At 43.8% G+C, this 20,113-nt stretch overlaps 1 protein-coding gene across 5 annotated transcripts in view; it reads right to left on the reverse strand.

The window, feature by feature from the left end:
* Window positions 1-354: 354 nt before the first annotated feature.
* Window positions 355-20,113, reverse strand: part of garnl3 (GTPase activating Rap/RanGAP domain like 3) — a 444,876-nt gene continuing 425,117 nt past the window's right edge. For all 5 annotated transcript variants that reach the window (XM_060841087.1, XM_060841090.1, XM_060841088.1 and 2 more), the window contains 2 exons: window positions 17,450-17,570; window positions 355-1,036 (listed from right to left, as the gene is read on the reverse strand). In XM_060841087.1, the coding sequence (XP_060697070.1) occupies window positions 877-1,036; window positions 17,450-17,570 (281 nt within the window). In that variant the 3' untranslated portion in view covers window positions 355-876. The remainder of the gene's footprint in view (window positions 1,037-17,449; window positions 17,571-20,113) is intronic.

Consider the following 20,113-nt stretch of genomic DNA (forward strand, 5'->3'; position numbering starts at 1 on the left):
TGCTGCTCTGGTCAAATCATGTTCTTTGATTGTTAAAGTATGAAAAGAACATTGTCCAGCATTATCCCAGATAATAAATACAGATTTATTTAAGCATCATTTCACAAAGACTACCCCTGAAGCTTATCTCAGGAGTAAATACATTAAGATTAGACAGAAAATGCTTTTAAATTCTTTTAAATTTCCATTCACTTAACAAAAATATTTACTTATCAGGTGAACTGAATATATTTTGAGTTGTAAAAGAAAAACACATTTTATATTCCTTAATATTCATTTCATATTAATTAACAGAATTATAATCTACTTTCACAACAGTGCACGATAGCACTGAAAATAGATATTTTTGTAGGTACGAATTCAGTAATTTTAGAGGCAACATTTGAAACACAAAACATTTACATTTAATTCTTGGCATTAAAAACAATGGCAATACAATATTTTAAGACAGTTGGTGTTTTTTTTCCCATCACAGAGGCAGCAACAGTTTTGACAGTACATATTCATTGAGTACAAAACTACTGCTAAGAGGGTCAAGGATTCAAAACCAAACATTAGGCCGACGGAACAAAATGTACAAACCTCAGCCAACAAAGTTCTTCCATTCAATGAGATAAATATGTGGTAATAAATAATAAGTAAATCATCTGCAAAAATATTCCAAAACTTTTAGTCAAGGCTCATATTAAATGTGTGAAATTCACATTAAATAGGAGGACAGAGGTCGTCGGCCTTCCGAAGTGCAACAGCAATAACAGAACTGCGCGGACATGCACTATACATTTTGGGTGGGTTGCTATGGTTACAGAGTCTTCGGAGGGGGAGAAGAAGGGAGCGAAAACAAACAAAAAACAGAAGACGACAGTCGCCAGCTCCTCACTTCAAGTCCAGAACATCTTCATCGAAGGACGTGTTCAGCTGAAATGAGCTGCTAGCTGGAGGGCTCTCTTCTCTGTTGGCTGCTGTGTCCGGGTCGGAACTGGTGGATAAATGGCGCTGCGTCTCCACCTCAGTGTCAATGATCTCCGACAGAATCCTGCAAACAAGCAAATGAAAGCAAAATGCTTTGGAGTTGAAGCTGTGACCCTAAGTCTGAGGAATGTGTGGGTAGGAATCCTAATGGTGAATGGGCATTGGATACCCCACCTTCTGACATTTATACTTCGATTTTAAAAAAGCCTTGCTGCATCAGATACAGCTTCAGACAAATCTGTTCATTAGACTCAACTCGTACATTGCTACTGACGGGGTTTATGAGTTTTGGATGTATAGATGTACTGTACGATGTGGAAAATATACCACAACTTAAGAAACATTACATCAAGATTCAATACGTGGTAATTTTAATCTACTTTATTGGGTGAGAGAACCAACAGTGGAACTTTGCTTTTTGATATTTTGAGGAGATATTCATGTAGGAGGAATGAATATCTCCTCAAAATATCAAACTGGACTGGTAGCCCTCAGTCCTAGTGCTCTGAGCTTGGGTTTGATTCCAGCAGTTGATAGAATTTAACGTTAATAAAAATATAAAATTGAAAATTATTCTCAATGATGCTACCATAAAACTATCATTGATTGTCATTAAAAAACCTATCTGGTTGCTAATGTCCTTTAGGGAAGGAAATCCGTCATCCTCACCTGTTCTGGCCTAGCCTTGACTTCAGACACACAGCAATGTCATTGACTCTTAGCTGCCCTCTGGAAAAGCCCTAGCAAGCCACTGAGGTCAAGGGCTATCAAGGAAGGACAACAAATGCTGACCTTGGGAGTGACGCCCACATCCTATAAATAAAAACGTGCCCAATGATTTTGATGGAGCGTAATAATGGCAGGATGTAAAACCCAATTCTGTGGGTTTTTTGAGAAGCAGGTTAGATTGTAATGACCTGTGGTCATATTTCCAATTGTAAAGAAGCCACTGTCCAACTGAACAAACATCACAGGAAAACCAGACAGGCACTCGGGAAGTAAAGAGTGAGGTCTGCAGATGCTGGAGATCAGAGCTGAAAACGTGTTGCTGGTTAAAGCACAGCAGGTCAGGCAGCATCCAAGGAACAGGAAATTCGACGTTTCGGGCCAGAGCCCTTCATCAGGAATGAGGAGAGGGTGCCAGGCAGGCTAAGATAAAAGGTAGGGAGGAGGGACTAGGGGGAGGGGCGATGGAGATGTGATAGGTGGAAGGAGGTCAAGGTGAGGGTGATAGGCCGGAGTGGGGTGGGGGCGGAGAGGTCAGGAAGAGGATTGCAGGTTAGGAGGGCAGTGCTGAGTTCAAGGGAATCGACTGAGACAAGGTGGGGGGAGGGGAAATGAGGAAACTGGAGAAATCCGAGTTCATCCCTTGTGGCTGGAGGGTTCCCAGGCGGAAGATGAGGCGCTCTTCCTCCAACCGTCGTGTTGTTATATTCTGGCGACGGAGGAGTCCAAGGACCTGCATGTCCTCGGTGGAGTGGGAGGGAGAGTTAAAGTGTTGAGCCACGGGGTGGTTGGGTTGATTGGTTCGGGCATCCCAGAGGTGTTCCCTGAAGCGTTCTGCAAGTAGGCGGCCTGTCTCCCCAATATAGAGGAGGCCACATCGGGTGCAGCGGATGCAATAGATGATGTGTGTGGAGGTACAGGTGAATTTGTGGTGGATATGGAAGGATCCCATGGGGCGTTGGAGAGAAGTAAGGGAGGAGGTGTGGGCGCAAGTTTTGCATTTCCTGCGGTTGCAGGGAAGGTGCCGGGAGTGGAGGTTGGGTTGGTGGGGGATGTGGACCTGACGAGGGAGTCACGAAGGGAGTGGTCTTTGCGGAACGCTGATAGGGGAGGGGAGGGAAATATATCCCTGGTGGTGGGGTCCGTTTGGAGTTTGCGGAAATGACGGCGGATGATACGCTGTATACGGAGGTTGGTGGGGTGGTAGGTGAGAACCAGTGGGGTTCTGTCTTGGTGGCGGTTGGAGGGGCGGGGCTCAAGGGCGGAGGAGCGGGAAGTGGAGGAGATGCGGTGGAGGGCATCGTCGATCACGTCTGGGGGGAGTCTGCGGACCTTGAAGGAGGAGGCCATCTGGGCTGTACGGTATTGGAACTGGTCCTCCTGGGAACAGATGTGGCGGAGACAAAGGAATTGGGAATATGGGATGGAGTTTTTACAGGGGGCAGGGTGGGAGGAGGTGTAGTCCAGGTAGCTGTGGGAGTCAGTCGGTTTATAGTAGATGTCTGCGTTGAGTCGGCCGCCTGAGATAGAAATGGAAAGGTCTAGGAAGGGGAGGGAGGAGTCTGAGACAGTCCAGGTGAATTTGAGGTCGGGATGGAAGGTGTTGGTAAAGTTGATGAACTGTTCAACCTCCTCGTGGGAGCACGAGGCAGCGCTGATACAGTCATCGATGTAGCGGAGGAAAAGGTGGGGGATGGTGCCAGTGTAGTTGCGGAAGATGGACTGTTGCACTCGGGAAGATGCATTCGGGAAGCCAAACCTGAAGATTAAGGTACTCTCCAAGGTTGAGACAATAGAGACATAGAGATGTACAGCATGGAAACAGACCTTTCGGTCCAACCCGTCTATGCCTACCAGATATCCCAACCCAATCTAGTCCCATCTGCCAGCACCCGGCCCATGTCTCTCCAAACCCTTCCTATTCATATACCCATCCAAATGCCCCTTAAATGTTGCAATTGTACCAGCCTCCACCACTTCCTCTGGCAGCTCATTCCATACACGTACCACTGTCTGTGTGAATAAGTTGCCCCTTAGGTCTCTTTTATATCTTTCCCCTCTCACCATAAACCTATGCCCTCTAGTTCTGGACTCCCCAACCCCAGGGAAAAGACTTTGCCTACTTATCCTATCCATGCCTCTCATAATGTTGTAAACCTCTATAAGGTCACCCATCAGCCTCCGAAACTCCAGGGAAAACAGCCCCAGCCTGTTCAGCCTCTCCATGTAGCTCAGATCCTCCAACCTTGGCAACATCCTTGTAAATCTTTTCTGAACCTTTCAAGTTTAACAACATCTTTCTGATAGGAAGGAGACCAGAATTGCATGCAATATTCCAACTGTGGCCTAACCAACGTCCTGTACAGCCGCAACATGACCTCCCAAATCCTGTACTCAATACTCTGACCAATAAAGGAAAGCATACCAAACGCCTTCTTCACTATCCTATCTACCTGTGACTCCACTTTCAAGGAGCTATGAACCTGCACTCTAAGGTCTCTTTGTTCAGCAACACTCCCTAGGACCTTACCATTAAATGTATAAGCCCTGCTAAGATTTGCTTTCCCAAAATGCAGCACCTCGCATTTATCTGAATGAAACTCCATCTGCCACTTCTCAGCCCATTGGCCCATCTGGTCAAGATCCTGTTGTAATCTGAGGTAACCCTCTTCGCTGTACACTACTCCTCCAATTTTGGTGTCATCTGTAAACTTATAAACTGTACCTCTTATGTTCACATCCAAATCATTTATGTACATGACAAAAAGTAGAGGGCCCAGCACCGATCCTTGTGGCACTCCATTGGTCACAGGCCTCCAGTCTGAAAAACAACCCTCCACCACCACCCTCTGTCTTTTACCTTTGAGCCAGTTCTGTATCCAAATGGCTAGTTCTCCCTGTATTCCATGAGATCTATTTTTGCTAATCAGTCTCCCATGGGGAACCTTGTCGAACGCCTTATATCTACTGATCTGCCCTCATCAATCTTGATCTGGAGATGCCGGTGTTGGACTGGGGTGTACAATGTTAAAAATCACACAACACCAGGTTATAGTCCAAAGGAGCATCACTCCAAAAGCTAGTGTGCTTCCAATTAAACCTGTTGGACTATAACCTGGTGTTGTGTGATTTTTAACCTCATCAATCTTTTTTGTTACTTCTTCAAAAAAACTCAATCAAGTTTATGAGACATGATTTCCCACGCACAAAGCCATGTTGACTATCCCGAATCAGTCCTTGCCTTTCCAAATACATGTACATCTTGTCCCTCAGGATTCCCTTCAACAACTTGCCCACCACCGAGGTCAGGCTCACCAGTCTATAGTTCCCTGGCTTGTCTTTACCACCCTTCTTAAACAGTGGCATCACGTTTGCCAACCTCCAGTCTTCCAGCACCTCACCTGTGACTATCGATAATACAAGTATCTCAGCAAGAGGCCCAGCAATCACTTCTCTAGCTTCCCACAGAGTTCTCGGGTACACCTGATCAGGTCCTGGGGATATGACTGATAAACCGCTGAGGCCCTTCAAGATCTTTCGGAAACAATTGAAAGTTTCAAAGGGGAAGTCTTGAAAATCTCTATATACACGGTGGAAACAGGCACATAATCCAGGAAACCTCCAGCCGACTCGTTACTCGAGGTTCTTGATACTGTGCCCAATCATCTCCCTAATAACACCCATTTGGAGCCTGGGAATGAGATTTTTAAAAATTCTCTTGAGAAATATGGGCGTCAGTATTGCCCACCATGGACATGTTGCGAGCTCTATTGGTAAAGCAGATAGGAGCCTAGGTTGTTTTAATAGGGGCATAGATTCTAAACGTAATCCAATTGAATAAAACAATGGATTGGTCTTTATACTTAGTCCTGAGCACCACAATTTAAGAACAATGTCAAGGTAATTGAGAAAGCACAGAAAAGATTTCACACGGATGATTCCAAGGATCAGGAACTTCAGTCAGATGGATAGATTGGAGCGGTTGGGACTCCTTCGTTGGAGCTAGGCAGTTCCTAAAGGCATTCAATATCCTCCGGGGACTGGATGGAGTAGACAGAGAGAGAAACTGTTCCCATTAGCAGGAGGATGTAGAACAAGAGAGTGTAGATTTACGGTGATTGGTGAAAGAAGCAACGGCAACAAGATGAAAAATGTTTCCACGCAGCGAGAGGTTCAAAACCAGAAAGTAGAGCCTGACAGTATGGGGGAAGAAAGTTCAATTGAGATGTTCAAGAGGAAATTGGATGGCTGTCTGAAAATAAAGTGCAGGGAGAAGGGGAAAAAGTGACTTGAAGCAAATTGCACAATTGGGGAGCTAGCACAGACAACGTGCCTCATTCTGTGCTGTAATCCTTTTGGGATTCTGTTTGAAAAAGAGTCAGAGTCAGAGATATACAGCATGGAAATAGACCCTTCGGTCAAACCCGTCCATGCTCACCAGATATCCTAACCCAATCTAGTCCCAACTGCCAGCACCTGGCCCATATCCCTCCAAACCCTTCCTATTCATATACCCATCCAAATGCCTCTTAAATGTTGCAATTGTACCAGCCTCCACCACTTCCTCTGGCAGTTCATTCCATACACGTACCACCCTTTGTGTGAAATAGTTGTCCCTTATGTCTCTTTTATATCTTTCCCCTCTCACCCTAAACCTATGCCCTCTAGTTCTGGACTCCCAGATCCCAGGGAAAAGACTTTGCCTATTTACCCTATCCATGTCTCTCATGATTTTATAAACCTCTTTAAAGGTCACTCCTCAGCCTCCGACGCTCCAGGGAAAACAGCCCCAACATGTTCAACCTCTCCTTATAGCTCAAATCCTCCAACTCTGGCAATATCCTTGTAAATCTTTTCTGAACCCTTTCGAGTTTCACAACATCTTTCACATAGGAAGGAGACCAGAATTGCACGCAATATTCCAACAGTGGCCTAACCAATGTCGTATACAGCCACAACATGACCTCCCAACTCCTGTACTCAATACTCTGACCAATAAAGGAAAGCATACCAAACGTCTTCTTCACTATCCTATCTACTTGTGACTCCACTTTCAAGGAGCTATGAACCTGCACTCCAAGGTCTCTTTGTTCAGTAACACTCCCTAGGACCTTACCATTAAGTGTATAAGTCCTGCTAAGATTTGCTTTCCCAAAATGCAGCACCTCGCATATATCTAAATTCAACCCCATCTGCTACTTCTCAGCCCACTGGCCCATCTGGTCCAGATCCTGTTGTAATCTGAGGTAACCCTCTTCGCTATCCATTACACCTCCAATTTTGGTGTCATCTGCAAACTTACTAACTGTACCTCTTATGCTTGCATCCAAATCATTTATGTAAATGACAAAAAGTAGAGGACCCAGCACCACTCCTTGTGGCACTCCACTGGTCACAGGCCTCCAGTCTGAAAAACAACCCTCCACCACCACTCTCTGTCTTCTACCTTTGAGCCAGCTCTGTATCCAAATGGCTAGTTCTCCCTGTATTCAGTGAGATCTAACCTTGCTAATCAGTCTCCCATGGGGAACCTTGTCAGACGCCTTACTGAAGTTCATATAAATCACATCTACCGCTCTGTCCTCAATCCTCTGTTACTTGTTCAAAAAACTCAATCAAGGTTGTGAGATTTCCCACGCACAAAGCCATGTTGACTATCCCGAATCAATCCTTGCCTTTCCAAATACATGTACATCCTGTCCCTCTGGATTCCTTCCAACAGCTTGCCCACCACCGAGGTCAGGCTCACTGCTCTATAGTTCCCTGGCTTGTCCTTACCACCCTTCTTAAACAGTGGCTCCACGTTAGCCAAAACTTTACAAGAAAAGGTGTTGGCAGAGCAATGCACTGATAGGCAATTCAAATCTTATAATTTCGATGGAATATAATAACCTTCAGTCTACTCTACTAGAGTTAATATTTAAGGTTATGAAATCTTAGTAAATGGCTCAAAACCTCTACTCAAACAGCCATCGCAAATAACCTGAAGATTGTCAGAACAGGCAGATAGCCTGTTTTCCTTGGAGCGTCGGAGGCTGAGGGGTGACCTTTACAGAGATTTTTAAAATCATGAGGGACATGGATAGGGTAAATAGGCAAAGTCTTTTCCCTGGGGTCGGGGAGCCCAGAACTAGAGGGCATAGGTTTAGGGTGAGAGGGGAAAGATATAACAGAATGCTGACAGTGCATTATTTTTAAAATAATTAAGCGAAATTATTTGAGCTGTCTTTATCTGGCTTATTTTTAAAAAAAGGGGTGAGAAAATGGAACTCTGGAAACTCATTCATTCAGCAAGCAGTTATTCTTAAGAACTAATTTTGTAACCCAATGCTGGATTCCTAGTTGTGCAAAAACATTTCAGTCAGGATTACCATATAGTGTGTCAAAATTGGCTTTGTGATTCCAAAATGACAAATATACATTGAAAGTTGGGTAAATAAAGAGAACAGTTAAAATTCACATTATGGGTGGTGGGAGATTAAAGGGATGCAGGAACATAGCAGCTTAAATGGCTACTCTGCTAAAGTACTGCCAGGCACTTAATGTTTACTCACTCAGGCAGCAAATCAATTTTTTCAAAAAAAAGACAATAAGGTTGAGATCATCTGGAACAAAGGACTTCCTAACCTTTAGCCAATTTACCAAGTGGTGGTTTACGGCTCCATTCTGGCTGCAAGAATACTTTGCGGAATTACCCATACATCAGTATTGGAATCCTTGCTTTTTCTGATACATGATCTAGTTACTCAGGGAACAACTTCAAAGTTTGTAGATGATACAAAATATAGGAAATTGCCAATAGTAGACGACCACCAAGCTGCAAACAAAAACTGGAGTAGCCATTTTGGAAAGATAACTAAAAGCACAATGTGGAGAAGGGAGGCAAGAGGTGTCGCACTCTGGGACCAAAGAACATGAAACCCGTGTACTCCAAAGAGAGCTTGGCAGAGAGACCCGGGGCACACACATGCCCATGTCAGAGGAAAAAAGGTGGCAGGATAAAGCACAGAGAGCCATTAAAGTGCATATTATACATGATCAAATCAAGGCAAGTGCTTGATTCTGACTTCGTTACATCTCAGCTAGAGCAGAGCACTGTGTCCTGTTTTGGCTGTCAGAGGAAGGATGTGAACTCATTGGAGAAGGAATGCTGTAAAAGGTTTGCACGTGGTCTCAAGAATGAGACATTTCAATTGATTAGTTGGCTCTGTTTTCCTCCAAGACAGCTGAGGGGAGATTTGATAGTTTAAAATCATGGGCTAGATAGGAATAGACAGAGAGAAACTGTTCTTTTCAGGTAAGAGGATGGAGAATCTGATGGTGTAGTACTCAAATGTGTTCCAAAAGCTGCAAATAAAAAAAACTACCAAAAAAGGTTCAGCTTGAAGTGTATTGACATTGTGGAGGCAGGGTCAACTGAGGCATTCAAGGTGTTTAATCATTGTTTGACAGTGTATAATATGCATTTCAATAGCTCTGCACTTCATCCTGCACCCTTCCTCAGACATGAACATGCACACACCCCAGGTCTCTCCGCCTTTCGAGTACACGGGTTCAAAGAACACAAAACCCAAAGCATGTCACCTCCTGCCTCCCCCCTCCACACCGAGCCTCATTCATTATCTTTCCATCATGCCCAATGGCCACTCCAACTTGCCTGCAGCCCGATGGTCATCCACTGTCTGCAATTTCCCAATTATTGTGCAAAACCATGCACAAAGGTATGGGGAAAGACAGGAGACTGGGTTAGTGCCAAAGGCAATTGGCCTTCTCCTGTACTACAACAATGCAGAGAAAGATATTCTCTGGCTGCATTAACTCAACAGATTTCATGATATAATGCAAGTAGAATGGTTGTCAGCAACTTTCCATACTGGAGGAAATGTAGTAAATCCACAATGCAATGGGAATGTTTCACTCCCACATGAGAGAGCCCATGTTTGGATAGATTTAAATAAGGGTGTGCTTTAAGCAGATAAATCAAGGTAGAACTCCTATCTGCCAATATCAAACACAAACAAACATACAACTTAGGAACAGGAGTACACTCCTCTGTCCATTCAGCGTGTTCCACCATTCACTAAGATTATGATTACTGTTAATGTTGATTTGAGCAAAGTCACATGTGGTTTGAGTTGACATGGTAGTTGGTTAGCTCTCAGTGCTCTCAGAGTATCATGTAAATAAATACTCTGTATTAAATTAACAGACAGTTATTCACCCAATCGAATAACTACAGGGAAAAGCACTATCAGCCACGTCTTGTAAGAAGCACCCAGGAGAAGTTGACTCTCCCTAGTGAAGCAATGGTCACCACACTAAATAAACTGGAATGAGGTCAAACTGCAAGAAAAGGGCAGTTCATCCACAACGATTTAATGGCAAAAATGAACTGATAATCTTGTTGGTGCTATCAATCACTAAGTACCACAATGGGGGTGACAGGAACCAAGTGTTGCATAGGCTGGCACTTGGCTCAATGGTTAGCACTGCTGCCTCACAGCACCAGGGACCCGGGTTTGATTCCCACCTCTAGTGATTGTCTGTGTGGAGTTTGCACATTCTCCCTGTGTTTGTGTGGGTTTCCTCCCACAATCCAAAGATGTGCACGTCAGGTGAATTGGTCATGCTAAATTGCCCATAGTGTTATGTGTATTAGTCAGGGCTAAATATAGAGTAGGGGAATGGGTCTGGGTGGGTTACTCTTCAGAGGGGCGGTGTGGATTTTTTGGGCCACAGGGCCTGTTTCCATACGTTCGTGAATCTAATCTCACCATATGTCTGAGTAGCAACGGAAACACTTCCTTCCCCAATTCACAATGATCTACAAATTGTTAACTTTGGGGAGGACAGTGCAAAACTCCAGAAGCACCTAGATGAGTGGGCAGAGAGGTGGTAAATGAGATCCAGTGCAGAGAAATCTGAAGTGATGCACTTTGTCAGAAGTACATTGAAAGCCAATCTATGTTAAATCTACAATTCTAAAGGGGGTGTTGGAGCAGAGGGATGTATGTGCACAGGATATTGAAAGTTGGAGGATGGAGCAGTAAGTAAAGCATAATGTCCTTGGCTTTATTAATATCGGCTTAGAGTATAACAGCAAGGAGATGATTTTGAATTTGTACATGTTAGACCTCAGCTGGAGTATTGTGGGCATCACACTAATAGCAAAGTCTCTGTATGGGAGAATGTGCAGAAATGGTTTATAAGAGTGATTGTGAGATGAGGAAGTTCAGCGATGAAAATATATTGAAGAAGTTGGGCCTGTTCTCTCTGGAGAGATGGCCAGGTTTTCAAAATGGGAAGCAAGCTGATAAAGAGATCCTGTTCCTGCTTGTAGAAGAAACAAGAACAAGAGAGCACAAGTGATCTGCAAACGGCGAAACGAGGAGAAACCTTTTCACTCAGTGGGTACTTTGGGTACGGAAAGCATTGCCATGAAATGTGGTGGAGGCAGGTTCAATTGAGGCATTCAAGAGGGGCACTGAATGATAAATTGGATAGAAACAATGGGGAAAAAGCAGGACTTTGGCATCTAGTCAATGATGCTCATTTATTGAGCCGATACAGTCAGGATGGGCTGAATGGCCTCCTCCTGCACTTTAACACATTTGTGATTGTGTGTGATGATGTGAGCAAGAATCAACACTTCCATTTATATAGCACCTTGAACATGCTAAGACAACCGAGTGTGTTATAATGTACCAAATCCAGCTCCTGCCTTCATAGTAAAGTCAATGTTAAACCCTTCAGTATTGTGGAAACCAGGCACTAGTGCATTTATTGCACTGACTCTCACACTTACCTCTCTTTTCTCTTTCTTTTTCACACCCTATTTCTCTCTGCGCTCTTTCTCTCTCTCTCTCTCTCTCTCTCTCTCCCCCTGCCCTCCCCACCCCACCTGTATAGTCCCTATGTTCTTCCCCACTCTTTCTCTCTTTCTATCTCCTTTTCTCCTCTTCAACTTGTGTTCCTCTCTCCATAGGGCTGGAGATGTCAATCTTTCCAGTTTCTCTAGGGTGGGGCAAACAAAGAACAGCAAAACATCACCTTGGATCCTGCTTTATCAGACAGAATACAACACTCGCCTTCCTACTACTTTAGTGGGCTCTGCATTATCAATAGCAACTCCCTGAAGAATTTACGGATATTGCAGTCTGCCAGAATGCCTACTGGCACAAGATGCCAAATAATCTATTAAGCTAGGCTGGCAGGATGCCTGCTGGAATGGGATACCTTCTAATTACAAAACAAAGAGCCCCTGCCTACCAGATTCTCAAGGAGGCTTTGGCCACTTTGCAAACATTCCTTCAGGCCTGTGAAGAAAGTATAATGTAATTCCATCAAATTTGTGCAAGGTCATTCCTGTGACTGCAGCTGGAGCTGTTCATGTCTAGACGTTCACCAAGTTGCCAATGGTGGACGTATTGAGAGGAGCTCCTTTTATATGGGTGCCAGATTTGCGGGCCAGCTAATATGTCAACTCACCCTGACGTTGAAACCAGCGCACCCATTTCAGTGCAATCCAGCCTCATGCTCATTGCTCTGAATGTCACACACAACTCCCAATGAAACATAAGGGATATGAACAGGAGCAGGCTGTAAGGCCTCTTGCAGCTGTTCTGCCTCTTGGTAAGATTTTTGATCTCAATTTCACTGCCTCAAATGATGCCCAGGTCGGGTACCTCCCCCAGAATCCAAAACACTGTCTACCTCGGCCATCAGCAGCACAGCAGCCGTAACATCTCAAATAAGGAAGTCCCAAGATTTAGAACTCTTTGAGAAAAGAAATTCCTCACCAGCTCATTCTTAAATGATTGACCCTACACTCAGACAAGACTGGGAAAACCACAGGTAGCCCATAATGACAAACTCTTCGGGGGTAGGGTGGAATAGCAAAAATACTGAATAAACCATTATTCATCAAACTGTATGAGGAAATGAAAAGGCTTTAGGAGTGGGCATAAAAGGTCTTGATCTATTGATATATGTCAATTGATGTTATGCTATGTGATATGCCAGACTTCATAAAAGATTTTAAAGTGAGGGAACATTTAGGAGGCAATGATCATAATTTGGTTGAGTTCAGTCAGCAGTTTGAAAGAGAGAAGGCAAAATCGGACATAATGGTGTTACAGTTAAATAAAGGTAATTACAGGGGCATGAGAGAGGAGTGACGCAAATCGACTGGAAGCAGAGCCTTGCGGGGAAGACAGTAGAGCAACAATGGCAGGAATTTCTGGGTACAATTGGGGACACAGTAAATTCATCCCAAAGAAAAAAGAAAGTGTGTGTGTGTGTGTGTGTGTGTGTGTGTGTGTGTGTGTGTGTGAGAGAGAGAGAGAGAGAGAGAGAAGATTGGGAAGGCTACAAAAACAAACAGAGGATAACATAGAGAGAAATAAGGAAGGAGAGGATCAAATATGAAGGTAGGCTAGCCAGTAATATTAGAAATGATAGTAAAAGTATCTTTCAATTCATAAGAAACAAATGAGAGGCAAAAGTAGACATTGGGTCACTCCAAATTGATGCTGGAAGGCTAGTGCTGGGAGATAAGGAAATAGCTGAAGAATTTAATAACTAATTTGCATCAGTCTTCACAGTGTAAGGAAAGCGAGTGGACAGAGTTGACTATAGTAACCATTACAAAAGAGGAAGTGCTAGAAAAGCTAAAAGGTCCAAAAATTGATAAATCTCCTGGCCCCGATGGGCTATATTGTAGAATTCTGAAGGAGGTAGATGATGAAATAGCGGAGGCATTGGTTGTGATCTTTCAAAAGTCTCTGGAGTCAGGGAAAGTCCCAGATGAGTATAAAATCGCTGTTGTAACCCCCTTGTTCAAGAAACGATCAAGACAAAAGATGGAAAATTATAGGCCGATTAGCCTAACCTCGATTGTTGGTAAAATTCTAGAATCCATCGTTTAGGATGAGATTTCTAAATTCTTGGAAGTGCAGGGTCACATTAGAACAAACAGCATGGATTTAGTAAGGGGAGGTCACACCTGACAAACCTGTTAGAATTCTTTGAAGAGGTAACAAGTAGGTTAGATCAAGGAAACCCAGTGGATGTTATCTATCTAGACTTCCAAAAGGCCTTTGAAAAGGTGCCTCACGGGAGACTGCTGAATAAGGTGAGGGCCCATGGTGTTCAAGGTGAGCTATTGGCATGGATTGAGGATTGGCTGTCTGACAGAAGGCAGAGTGTTGGGATAAAACGTTCTTTTTTGGAATGGCACTGGTGACAAGTGGTGTTCCGCAGGGTTCAGTGTTGGGGCTACAACTGTTCACTTTATATATATTAATGATCTGGATGAATGGACTGGGGGCATTCTAATGAAGTTTGCTGATGATACTAAGTTATGTGGACAGGCAGGTAATACTGAGGAGGTGGAGAGGCTACAGAAAGATTTAAGGAGAAAGTGAGGACTGAGATGCTGGAGATCAGAGCTGAACATATGTTGCTGGAAAAGGGCTGAAGAAGGGCTTATGCCCAAAACGTCGATTCTCCTGTTCCTCGAATGCTGCCTGACCTGCTGCGCTTTTCCAGCAACACATTTTCAGTACAGAAAGATTTAGACAGTTTAGGAGAGTGGTCCAGGAAATGGCTGATGAAATTCAACGTGAGCAACGTGACTATTTTCCAAACAATGAGAAAATTCATAAAACCAAAATTTCAAAGGCATCTGGGAGTGCTAGTCCAGGATTGTTTAAAGGTTAACTTGCAACTTGAGTCCGTGATTAAGAAAACAAATGTAATGTTGTCATTTATCTCAAGAGGGTTGGAGTATAAGAGCAGCGATGTGCTTCTGAGACTTTATAAAGCTCTAGTTAGGCCCCATTTAGAATACTGAGTCCAATTTTGGGCCCCACACCTCAGGAAGGATATACTGACTCTGAAGCATGTCCAGTGGAGATTCATATGGCTAATCCCTGGAATGGTAGGCCTAACATAAGACGAACAGCTGAGGATCCTGGGATTTTATTCATTAGAGTTTAGAAGGTTGAGGGGAGATCTAATAGAATCTTACAAGATAATGTATGGCTTAGGTGGGGAGACTAGGACCCGTGGGCACAGCCTTGGAATTAGAGGGAATCAATTTAGAACAGAAATGAGGAGACATTTCTTCAGCCAGAGAGTGTTGGGCTTGTGGAATTCATTGCCATGGAGCGCAGTGGAGGCTGGGACATTAAATGGCTTCAAGGCAGAGATTGATAAATTATTAATTTTCCAAGGAATTAAGGGCTATGGGCAGAATGCAGGTAAGTGGAAATGAAATGCCCACCAGTCTTGATTAAATGGAGAAGTGGAATCGATGGGCTGAATGGCCTTACTTCTACTCTATATCTTATGGTCTTAAGGTCAACATATATCGACGTACTTAGACTTCCATCTAATTACATTTTCCAAAATTTCAGATTATAATTTTCACTCAGTTGATGCAACAGTTTTATAAATTTATACATGTACATAACTATTCCAAAACTACAAACCAGCAAATGATATCAAAGGATGTAATTGAATACAGCCCAATCTATCAAAAGGATTATTGATTTTGTAAATTACACATAACATCACCCAGTAACTATGACAGTAACACTGTGTTATAACATGTGAGCCATTTAACACATTAAAAAGAGCATTTCTTCTTGGGAATATCCTGGGCAAAATACAGAACATTGAGAATGTAAAATCAGTATCATCATATTCTCCTTGCTCAAATAAAAATGAATTAAATTATAAATACTGAATTCTTATTCACACCAATGCACAATATTCACTTTCACAAGTTAGTTGTGAGATGGTGGGGGAAGAGTTGAGGATTCACCTAGGCCTACCTAACTAGTGCACTTAGTAGTCATCCACTAGTCCTACCCTGAGGTTATGCCCCCGAGTCTAGATTCTCAAATACGAGAACCAAGCTCTTACCTTTCACCCTGTTCAACACTGTCAGAAAAACATAAATCTTATTGAAACATAAATCTTATTAAACTCTAGAATACAGGCTAATCCTACTCATCCTCCATTATAACCCAGAAATCAATGTAGTGCTATCACTCTTTAGGGAGGTGATGGTCTAGTGGTATTTTCACCGGATTGTTAATCCTGAGATCCAGGAAATATTCTGGGGTCTCAGATTTGAATCCTGCCATGGCAGGTGGTGGAAATTGAATTCAATTAATAGTCTGAAATTAAGAGTCTAACAATGACCGGCAATCCATTGTCAATTGTCAGAAAAACCGATGTGGTTCACTAATGTCCTTTCAGGAAGGAAACTGCCATCTTTAGCTGGTCTGACCTACAGGTGGCTCCAGACCAACAGTAATGTGGTTGACTCAATCAGGGATGGGTAATAAATGCTAGCCTGGCAGCGATGTCCTAATCCCAATGATGGAACAAATATAAGGTGTCCAGAAGTGGACATGTAGTCTCAGCAAAATCCCATGCAATTATAGCAAAGCTTTCTCACAGCCTCGTACTCCAGTCCCCATGCAATAAGAATGATGTTTGTGTGGTATATCTGTATCAAACACAGTAAACGCACAATCTTCAATTCCAATGAAGTACATTGATCCTTCAGTCTCAGCGGTGTAAGCTCGATCTGCAGTCCCAAGCAATCAAATTGCACATGAGGCCTACTCACTTTGGCTGGACAAATTTTCAAAATGAAGCAGGGAGGGAGGAAAGGGAGCTATAGACAAACTCTATTGTATCACTGCAAAATCTCTGGAATCCTAAAATAGCCATAAGACCATAAATCATAGGAGCAGAAATTAGGCTATTCAGCCCATCGAATTTGCTCCATCGTTCATTCATAGCTGATAAGTTTCTCAAACCCATTCTCCCACTTCCTCCCCGTAACCCTTGATCCCCTTGATAATCAAGAACCTGTCTATCTCAGTCTTAGATATACTCAATGACCTGGCTTCCACAGCCTTCTGTGGCAATGGATTCCCCAAACCCTCGATGACTTTTCTTCAATCTTCAACCTTTGGCCATATCTTCGTACCCTGGTTAAACTGCCATCTGACCGGTATCAGGAAACTAAACAAAAAGTATAGAATAACCCGTGGTGGGAAATGATCCAAATGGGAACAAGGTTTTGTCCCAAAAGAATCGAGTATTTACAGTTACTGAAACCACTGTAGAGGAATATTTCGAGGCAATTCATGTCCTTGGTCTTTGGAACCCCCTTCCTGAACACATGGTAGAAGCACGGCATGGTGGCACAGTGGTTAGCACTGCTGCCTCACAGCGCCAGGGATCCGGGTTCAATTCCCGCCTCAGGCGACTGACTGTGTGGAGTTTGCACGTTCTCCCCGTGTCTGCGTGGGTATCCTCCAGGTGCTTCGGTTTCCTCCCACAGTCCAAAGATGTGCAGGTCAGGTGAATTGGCCATGCTAAATTGCCCGTAGTGTTAGGTAAGGGGTAAATGTAGGGGTATGGGTGGGTTGCGCTTCGGCGGGTCGGTGTGGACTTGTTGGGCCGAAGGGCCTGTTTCCACACTGTAAGTAATCTAATCTAATACAAGCAGAGTCTGAATACTGAGAAGCAGAGGGAGGTAGATTCTTGGTAAGTAGGGGAAGCAGTGATGGGTGGGTGTGAATGTGGATTTGAGGCTACATCAAGTAGGATCCTATTAACTAACAAAGCAGGTCTGTGGAGCCAATTGGCTTATCCCTGCTCCTTGCTTGTATATTCCCCAACCCCCCCACGATGGTAAATTCTCTGCACATTGATCAGTGCTTACCTGTCACTGCTCGTTGATCGCACAGCGCCTTTCCTGAGCTCCTCGTCCACTCCTTTCCGGGCCCATTTTTTCTGCTTTGGAGCTGTGTCAGATTTGGTTGTGTTTGATTCAGTTGTCAAGCCTGGAATGACAACATGGAAAATACTCAAACTTGGAGCAAAGGGGTAACACCAAGCTCATGGTGCTGCTAGCTGGGTGCAGATTAGGGATATCTACTGGAGCTGACTGCAGTCAACACACTGCCTGTGAGCTTCATAATTAAATACAGCCGCTTGCAATATACCTGACAAGAAGTTCCGAATAATGGAAAGATGAAAGGTTGGTGAGAATTCCAAAACTTTGGCCAACGGATCATGTCATCATTGGCTCATCCAATTCTCCTGCGTACTGGTAATGAACATCAGGATATACTTTGGTTTATCTGCCAATAAAAGTGCTTTAGGCGTCAGACAAAATTCTCACTTTAAATCAGCGTGACTACAGCTTAATAGAATTAGCCAGTTAAAATTTCAATTTCCTTATAAACTTCCTTAGTCTTCTGAAGCAAACATTAAAGCTTAATAGAGGACTGTTTAGGATCACTGGACCATAAACCACACTGTTCTCATGAGTATTAGAGTCCTAGCACAAGAGCAGAATATCTTTCCTCCAGCGTTGCATATACATTAGTTTAGCTTCAGGTGAAACTGCAGACAAAGCTCATTACTTGCCTGAGTGTACCATAATTGGATAATGCCCTGGAAACATGTAATACGCATTGCTGAAACAACGAAGCTGCATCATTAGAAAGCTGAGATGTAATGGTTGTGGTAACATTTTTCTCATCAACTTGATCTCTCTTTAATAAAATATTGATGGTCTCCAGCTTGTCCAATGATTCATTCATTTGTGACGACTGAATACTGAATGCTGGAGAGTCTCAGCTGCTAATACACCTCGCTTTACAACTGAGGTAAGGTTGGCCTTTGTGATTTTTGATGCCCTCATGTCAGAAATAAAAAAAAATCACAGAATCATACAGCAGTAGAGTCAAGGTCATAGAGATATGCAGCATGGAAACAGACCCTTCAGTCCAACCCATCCATACCGACCAGCTCTCCCAACCCAATATAGTCCCACCTGCCAGCACCTGGCCTATAACCCTCCAAACCCTTCCTATTCATATACCCATCCAAATGCCTCTTAAATGTTGCAATTGTACCAGCCTCCACCACATCCTCTGGCAGCTCATTCCATACACGTGCCACCCTCTGTGTGAAAAAGTTGCCCCTTGGGTCTCTTTTATATCTTTCCCCTCTCACCCTAAACCTATGCCCTCTAGTTCTGGACTCCCCGACCCCAGGGAAAAGACTTTGCCTATTTATCCCATCCATGCCTCTCATAATTTTGTGAACCTCTATAAGGTCACCCCTCAGCCTCCGACGCTCCAGGGAAAACAGCCCCAGCCTGTTCAGTGTCCGCCTATAGGTCAAATCCTCCAACCCTGGCAACATCCTTGTAAATCTTTTCTGAACCCTTTCAAGTTTCAAAACATCCTTCTGATAGGAAGGAGACCAGAATTGCACACAATAATTCCAACAGGGGCCTAACCAATGATATTAGCCATTTGGCCCATCAAGTCTCTGTCAATGTTGTACTCTGCATGAATTCAGGAGTTACAAGGCTACATTCGACCAAATGAGGCATCAAGGAGCCCAGGCAAAACTGGAGGCAATGCGAATCAGGGGAAAACAGTCTGCTGGTTGGACTTGGCACTGGATGTAGTTGTTAGAGGTCAGTCATTTCAGCTCCAGGATATCTCTGCAGGAGTTCCTCTGGGTATAGTCCTAGACCCAACCATCTTCAGCCTCTTCATCAATGCCCTTCCCTCCATTATAAGGTCAGAAGTGGGGATATTCACCGGTGACTGCACAGTGCTCAGCACCATTCATGACTCCTCAGCTACTGAAACAGTCTGCGTTCAAATACAGTTAGACGTGCACGTTACCCAGGCTTGGGCTGTAAAATGGCAAGTGATGATCATGCCACACAAATGCCAGGCAATGACCATCTCCAGCAAGAAGCTAACCATCATCACTTAACCATCAAGGGCATTACCATCACTGAATTTCTCACTATCAACATCCTGGGATTACCATTGGCTGGAAACTAGTGTACAAGAGTGGGTCAGAGGCTAGGAATCTTGCAACAGGTAATCTTCCACCATTTACAAGGCACAAGTCTTGATGGAATACTTCCCACTTGTCTCAATAACTGAAGTTCCAACAACACTCAAGAAAACTGACACTAGCCAGGGCAAAGCAGCAAATGTGATTGGCACCATATCTACAAATATTCACTTGCTTCACCACTAATGCTCAGTCGCAGTCATGTATACCATTTACAAAATGACTGCAGAAATTCTGCAAGGCTCCTCAGATAGCATTTTCTAAACTCACAGCCACGTAAAAGGACACGGGCAACAGACAAATGGGAGCAATGACACTTGCAAGTTCCCCTCCAAGCCACTCACTATCCCAACCTGTAAATGTACAGTCATTCCTTCAGTATCACTGGGTCAACGTCCTAGAACTCTCTCCCTCCTGGCCTTGCTGAGTGGACTGCAGCAGTTCAAGATGACAGCCCACTGCCATCTTCTCAATGGCAACTAGAGATGGGCAATAA

This window comes from Hemiscyllium ocellatum, chromosome 21 (assembly GCF_020745735.1).
Source record: "Hemiscyllium ocellatum isolate sHemOce1 chromosome 21, sHemOce1.pat.X.cur, whole genome shotgun sequence".
NCBI classification, from domain to species: Eukaryota; Metazoa; Chordata; class Chondrichthyes; order Orectolobiformes; family Hemiscylliidae; genus Hemiscyllium; species Hemiscyllium ocellatum.